The sequence below is a fragment of the Chrysochloris asiatica genome, unplaced genomic scaffold (genome assembly GCF_000296735.1).
Source record: "Chrysochloris asiatica unplaced genomic scaffold, ChrAsi1.0 scaffold00221, whole genome shotgun sequence".
In the NCBI taxonomy this organism is placed as follows: Eukaryota; Metazoa; Chordata; class Mammalia; order Afrosoricida; family Chrysochloridae; genus Chrysochloris; species Chrysochloris asiatica.
In genome coordinates this window covers 820,631-828,437 of record NW_006408739.1, presented here as the reverse complement: position 1 = coordinate 828,437, position 7,807 = coordinate 820,631, and the positions used below count along the sequence as shown (strand labels likewise).

At 46.8% G+C, this 7,807-nt stretch overlaps 1 protein-coding gene across 1 annotated transcript in view; it reads right to left on the bottom strand.

The window, feature by feature from the left end:
• Positions 1 to 5,090, bottom strand: part of PLEK2 (pleckstrin 2) — a 38,826-nt gene extending 33,736 nt beyond the window's left edge. Inside the window, exon 1 of the mRNA XM_006873053.1 lies at positions 5,039 to 5,090. Within this exon, the coding sequence (XP_006873115.1) occupies positions 5,039 to 5,089 (51 nt within the window). The 5' untranslated portion in view covers position 5,090. The remainder of the gene's footprint in view (positions 1 to 5,038) is intronic.
• Positions 5,091 to 7,807: the final 2,717 nt, after the last annotated feature.

The following is a 7,807-nucleotide window of genomic DNA, read 5'->3' as shown; positions in this document are numbered from 1 at the left end:
ACCACTAATGTAAAAGACTAAGAAAAAGAACCCATACTAATCCACTAAAGTGGATTCTAAGCAGGTTGCTAGGACGTAGGGATAGGAATAAGGGTGGGAGGGAAAGGCGGAGCACAGGGCAGGGAATAGACACAGGATAATTTGGGTATTGGGGAAGGGGACAATATACAAGTAGGGAGAGGTGAATGGAAGAACAAGGCAGACAGGAGAACAATTAGGCAGGTATGAATGAGCTAAATGGGACAGAGGTAAAAACAGATGTAGGCACAGCCTTGGAACAACAGGGCTCTGGGATCCAGAGACTGGGACAGGGTTGGAATTGGGAAAAGGGAGGAATAATGTTGAGATACTTGGCTGACTTTTGAACCTTGGGTTTCCAAGCATTATAATATAAAACAGTCACTGGAGGGAGAGGAAAAGGAATAGCCAGAAATATCACCATAGAAAGCTTGTAAGTCCATCTTCTGCCTATAACCAATTGGAATACATAAAATGGGGCTACAATGTATCTAGTGAAGGAGACCTCATGAGGAGCCTCTGCATTACATAAGACTTATAGAAGAATGCCTGAACCACATCCAGACCATTATAGAAGGGAAACTTTCCTCTTGAAAGGACAAGCAGACCAGCCTGGAGCAGCCAGAAAACCAGAAGACACTTCTTGAAAGAGGGACCTACAGGAAAAATACAAAACAACAAGAGCAGTCCGACTGTAACCACAAGAACAAGCAAGCTGTCTGCCCAGGAGACACCAAGGCAAGTGGTTGGGTCCTCTCAGTGCAAATCCTCCTCCAAGACTAAGACGCAAGGGGAAAATGCATTCTGATTGGCCACCACTCACGTCACCCATAAAGAGAAGTAACCGAAGAACATCAAAGAAGCAGAGAGCTAAACCATGCATCGTTCAGCAGACTATGGTGAGCCTGGGGGGAGACCTGGTTGGCCAGCAGTGAGACAAGACCTGGGGACTCATGGATTCAGAGTCAGTGACACATCCACAGAGGACTAGAGTGGAGACCGAAGTGACCAACTGATAAGAAGAGGGCAGACAGATGCAGGAACACCCACACCTGCAGATGATACCCACTTGCCATGGTTCCAATGATGGGATGAACAGAGCTCAACCCGAAGAAGACAGAAGAGGAAAAAAAAGCGTCATCTGATACAGTTTGATAAACTGGACATCCACCTATAAATGCAGCAGTCCAAAAGAGGAAATAAATCCCTCCTCCAAGAACTATTCCCACCCACTCCACACAAAGAGTAGATAGGGATGGTCATCTTGAACTTGACTAACCAAAATGGGAGAAGGGATACAAAGGCAAGAAGTGACTGGCTTACAAGCTTTCAAGAGGGAACCTAGATCCACAGGGCAGGAGAATGGTAGAGTGTCCAGTGAGTAGTATCCAACGTGTCTAGGAAGGGCAGATGAAAAGAAATGCAGATGGGTCTCTTGTGATGCAATGGTGAATAATTGTTATCAGGACTGATTGTGAGGACTGGAAATGTAAAGGTGGATATTTTATAGCAAGGAGGGGAGTGATTAACCTTTCAGTCTAGGAGCGGAGGGCCCTGGGACCATCAATGGAGAAGAGCGGAGAGCGGGACTCCACCCAGAGGAGCAGCGAGGCCTGAGACTGAGACAGAGAGGATGACGTGAAGAGAGAGGATGACGTGAAGAGATGGAGTGGCTGGGGACTAGGGATCCGGAGAGGGAGAGGGGCTGTGTGCTGAGGACCGTGAGGGCAGGGCGGGCAGGATTGCAGGGTGTACCCTTTGGTTGGGTGATGATACATGGACGGGATGGTAACTATGTCAATGAGACGATATACGATGGAATGAATGTAAAACTAATGTTCCCCCATGTAGACTATCACACAATACACAATAAAACATTAAAAAAAAAAAAGGTATGTCTTTGAGTCAAACATTCGAAGACAAACTTACCATTTCCTCGTGCCTCCTTCAATTCTTTTTTCCTTTATGCATATTTTTTCTTTACTCATAGATATTTTTTAACTCTTTGGGTTATAATACTATAAACATTTTTAACATTTGTTTAACCATAATGTATTTAATTATTTTTTTATTTGGGAGGGATCTATAGGTATTTCTCACAACATAAATAACACTTGGTTCATAAAGCTTTTTATAATATTTTCTTGAAATAAAATAACAGCAGTTGTTAAGTTGACCACAACTCAAAGCAACCCCACGAGTGCTATCAGTTCAAGAGCTGATTTTTCTCACCCTTTAGCAGAACTGGGCTCTATAAGGTTTTCAATAGCTGATTTTTACCCCAGAAATAGATCGCCAGGCTTTTCTTCTGAGGCACTGTTGGGTTGAATCTGAACTTCCAACCTTCCAGTTAGCAGTTGAGGATATTAACCTTTGTATCATCCAGGAACTCCTTCCTTGGAATGGAGTCCTAGAAATAAAATCCCTAGGTCTAAAGTGTATTAAATATTCCAGTGATGTTTTCTAACACATGTAGAGTGTTGCTTCAACATTCTACATGCCAGAAAACAATACTGAGAGCACCTCTCCCTCTTTTTAAAAGAAAAGCATTCCTGTCTACTGCTGACCCCATGCTTTCTTCACCCTCGCTCTCCTTAAAGCCAGGCTGAGTGAGTGGTCTGCAGCTCTGCACCTTCTTGTCTGGGCAGGATTAAGAGCCAAATCTGTCATGCCCCTGCCTGTCTCCCGCCTTCTCTCTCACATGTGATGACTATTCTGTACTCTGGCTTCCAGCTCAGGCCCAGCCCTACCTCTGGGCTGTATAAAGCTTCCATCTATGGAATGTCACAGCCCTGTAACAATTCCAGTGGACAAAGGGGCTGCTCTTGCCACTCAGGGAGAGGAGGGGTTATGGGGAGGGAAAAGGCGAGTTTGAACAGCTGGCAAGGACTGTAGCCCAGACACTGGGGCCACATCTCTGATTGTGCACCTAGGACTTCGCTGCTTGCCTCAGGGACAGGCTCCAAACTCCTCTTGGGGTTTGGCTGGAAATGAGCTTTAAATGTTTTTGTCAAACCTCTTTGGTGGGCTTTTGGGGCCAGACTTGTTGACTCTCCTTGTTTCTCTCCACCTTGGAATCCCTAATCTGACCACTCAGGCCCGGCCTATCCAAAAGAGAACTCACATGGCAGAGCCAATTTGTTTTCCCTTTAGCCTTCCCCTGATCATGTGGAGGTGGTAGCAAGGGATCATGTTAGGGAGAGGCCTTGCATTGTGTGTCCCCACAAAAGACACATTGAAGTTCTAACACCTGATACCTTTGCAGATGGAATCAAGCTAAGATAATGTTGTATTTGAGTAGGTTGGGCCCTAATTTAATTACAGGTGTTCTTATAAGAAGAGAAATTTGGACAGAGACTCAGAGGGAATATGGTCATGTGAAGACAGAGTCAGAGACTGAAGTTATGTTGCTACAAGTCAAGAAACAACAAAGACTATCACCAGAAACTAGAAGAGGATTCTTTAGCAGGAGTATGACCATTTTGACACTTTGATGCCCATAATTACGAACAAATAAATTTCTCTTGTTTTAAGCCACCTAGTTTATAGCATTTTATTATATCAGTCCTAGGAAACTAATATATCCACAAAGATCCATCTCTTCACAAGCACCCTACCAGGCCTCAGATATCCCAACTATTAGTGGTGCAAAGTCCCTTGTCCACCTTACACTCTCCCTCTTGCCTTGCAAGCTGCAAAGTGGGAGAACTCAGAGGTTCCCCAGGGGCTGTCTCTCTGAGATGCAGCTGCCTCCACTTATCATAAGGAACTAGGCCTATCACCACAGCCATGTGCAGCAAGTATGGAGTTTGGTACCTGCTGGTTGTATCTGACCCTTGATCTGGGCAGCAGCCTCCTTACCACTCCTATTTACAGTTCTGACCAAACAGTAAATCTGCCCTCCTATGCCAAATAACACATAACATAATGTGGGTACATTACTGGTAGAACCTGAAAGTGACTTGGGATTCAGGGCAGATGGGGCTGATGTGGCTGGTAGGAAGGAGTGAGAGCCCTTTCCTCATTCATCACCCCTCCCAAGCTGTAAACTCAGGTCTCTATTTCATAAACCACTGCCGCCAACCCCCTCACCCCCGTCCCATTTAGACAGCTGTGTGCTATCATTAGCATAATGTTGAGTGCTAATATCAATGTTGACATTTAAAAAAAATTCAAAATATCCAGGTTTTCCTCTCAGCTGTTCTTTTCTTCCTGTTCTACTTTGACCCCATGTGGTCCGTGTTTCATGTGGACTCTTGCTCACTGTAGGAAAGACCATGTGGGCAGATGGGAAGGGCTGACTGAGGATCAGAACACAGGGTTCCCATTACTAGCTTCGGGCAAGGTGTTTCGTTTGTTTTCTGATTCTCAGTTTCCTCAGCTGCAACAGAGTGATAACACTATCCACGGTGGAGGCAGTGTGGCAGATGGGAAAAGGTTTGGAGTCAAACGGTGTAAAATTCAATCCTGGCTCTGCTACCCTGAGCAAGTAATGCAACCTTTCTGAACTTTGTTTTTCCCCCTGGGTGGAAGGGGCTAAGTGGGAAAAGGGACCTTGTAGGATTGGGGATGGGGGCTGTGGTGGGGGATGGTGAGCCGAGATCATATCCATTGATTCGCGCAGGGTAAGCGCTGAAGCAGCAGCCTAGACCGCCCTGCTCCCTCATAAGTCTACTGTAAGGGGAAATTACCTAGAAATGCTCTGTAAACTACAGAACTCACGTGTTATTTTAACAACTTATATTTAAACACTGTCCGATGCAAAATATTTAAGTTGTTTTAATGAAGACGTCCCTTTCGGGATGCCCCTTCCCCGTTATACTGCACTAACCAGGCAGGGTTCTCAATCTTGCTAGCTGCCATGGCCCTGAGTTTCTAGCTAAAGCTTACCTGGGCCTCCGCGCCAGCTTCCAACAGCCGTGCACCCCACTCTGCCCAGAAACTCCAGCGGGAGCGCGGGCGCAGGAAGGGAGACCCCAGCCCTCCCCCCAACCAAAGCCCTGGAGGGGCGCGCACTCACCCTTTTGACTAGGAAGCCCTCCTTAAGCACGCCGCCCTCGTCGTCCTCCATGCCGCCGGGGGACTGCCGTGCTCGCAGGTGAGCGTCCCCGGTGACCGTGTCCGCGCTCCCGCCTCCGCGCGCTCTCCCGCGCCCGCCCGAGCCTGCTGCGCCCAGGAAGCCGCTTCGACCCGGCCTGGGCGACGCCTCCTTGGCCCAGGTCCAGAGCCCGCGGCCGCAGGGCCTCCCTGGCAGGAAGTTGGAACGAAGTTGGAACTACCCGGGGTTTCCTGGCGTGATTCTCCCCTCAAAGGTGCGTCCAGGCCCATCGTTAGCCCTCCCTGGAGAGTCCACTGTTCTTGAAGTTCCACTCTGGTATCGCCTCCTTGGGAACCTTTCCGCCTTGGCGCTCTCTGACTGGGCAGGGTGCCCCCACCGTACCCTGAGCTCCTTACCACTTGGTCTCTTTGCCCACCTGCTCTCTTCCTCCACCTCCTGCCTTCAGAAATCTATGGGGCCATCGCCAGATATCGGTCTAACACCTCGTTGTTGTTAAGTGCTGTCGAGTCGGTTCCGAACCATAGGGACCCTGTATAGGGTTTCCGAGGAGCTACTGGTGAGCTTGAACCGCCAACCTTGCGGTTCAAACCGACCTTGCTCATTAACCCGCAGTGCCACACCAGGACTCCTAGCACCTGGTTGTTGTTGTTAAGTGCCGTTGTCGAGTCGATTCCGACCCATAGCGACCCTTACGGAATTGAACTGAGCTGAAAGGACTTCAAGGACTTGGGTCATCCCTGAGGTTAATGGGAAGGGAGGTAGGGAGGAGTGGATGGGTGGATCCAGCTGGGAACAGTATTCTGGGATCTGGTGGGAGTGGAGAAAAGTTACCACACGTTTACAGAAGAGGGCATAGTCTGTAGGGGTCTTCTGCTCCCTAAACACTCCTCCCCCCAATCCCCCCACCCTTCCACACAAAAGGAGTCCTGGTGTGGCGCACTGGACCACAAGGTCAGACTTGCAAACTCGCCAGCTGCTCCTTGGAAACCCTATGTAGGGTCACTGTGATTCGGAACCTACTTGACACTTAACAATAACAATAAGCTTCCGTAATTAGGGACAAAATTTAAGGATGTGCAAAGAAATTTAGTAATCTAGGTAAATAATATTTCATGAAATAGTATTAAAACTAAAAGTTGATGCTAAAAATCCACAATGAAAAAATATCCAAGTTTTAAATAAAGTCGAGATCAGCAACCATGTCCTGCCTGCCTAGGTGGAGCCCGAGACAAAGGGAAAAATCAGGGATGCTGACCCTGTCCAGTGGTCCCAGGAGCACAGTCACCCTTATTCATTATTTGCACTCTGATGTGAAGGGACCTGTTAGAACTCTCCAGCAGGAAGTGGAAAGGCCCCCAGATGGCTGGAAGCAAAGAGAAGACCTAGAGTGGAGAAAGTGTCCTGGGCTGGGGAGCCAGCTGTGCCTTTCCAACCAGCCAAGCCAGTGCCCCAGTCACGAAACCTCACCGGCACTGGAGCTCTGTGCTGCCCAGGTAAAGAACACCCTAGCTTCTGCACACACTGGACTTCCACTCTGTTTGGGAAACTCAATACTTCTGTTGTTGTCAGTTGCCATCAAGTCAGTTCCCACACATATTCTAGGCACAACAGAACAGTACACTGCCCGGTCCTGCATCATCCTCACAATTATTGCTGTTAGAGCTCATTATTAGAGTCACTGTGTCAAATCCATCTCCTCTTTTTTCCTCAGCCTCTCTCCTTTACCAAACATGATGTCCTTCCCCAGAGCGGGCCTGGTCCCTCCTGATAACATGTCCAAAGTATGTGAGATAAAGTTCTTGCTTATAAGCATTCTGGCTGTACTTCTTCCAAGAAAGACTTGTTTATTCTCCTGGCAGTCCATGGTATGTATATTCAGCATTCTTCATTAACACCATATATTTTTTTAAATTATTGTTAAAAAATCATAGAAACCTTAGTAGACAAAAATATCAAAATGTGAAACTATTGATTCTCAATATATCCTCCATCTAGGACAAACATTTTTAATTATTGTGAATTGAATGAAGATTTATAGAGAAGAGCATCAGTTTTACACTTAGCAATTCATACATATCTTGTTTCAGCTCATTGATTGCAAGTCTCTCAATGTAACATCACTTATTTCTTTCCTCCCTGTGTTTCCTGGTACCATTTCTCCTTTCCTAACCCTCCTGAGCTTTGTCCTTGGGTAAATGCTGCCCTATTGATCTCAAATGGTTGATTATTCTAAGGTATGAATATCTCAGTGTTTTTCCCCTTATGTCGTTGTTGTGGTTAGGTGCCATAGAGTCTAAACGAAACACTGCCTGATCCTGAGCCAACCTCACAATTCTTGCCATGCTTGAACACAGAGATGCTGCTACTTTGTATATTGTTTGGCTAAAAATTGATCCATAGGGGTGAGTTCAGATCTAGACTTGATGTGTGACTAAGAACTATAGTCTCAGGGGCTCCACCAGTCTCTGTCTGACAAGTAAGTGTGGTCTTTTTTATGATTTTTTTAAAAAATAAAGTTTTTATTGTGAATTATCTCATAGTTTATGTGGGAAAACATTAGCTTTACATTCATCCTATCTTGTATCATTTCATTACCATGGTTACAATCCCCTCCATGCATCATCAGACAACCAAAGGGTATACCCCTCAAGCCTCCCACCACCCCCACCGGTCATCAGCACATAGCCCCTCTCCCTCTCTGGGTCTAGAGTCCCCAGCCACTCAGTCTCT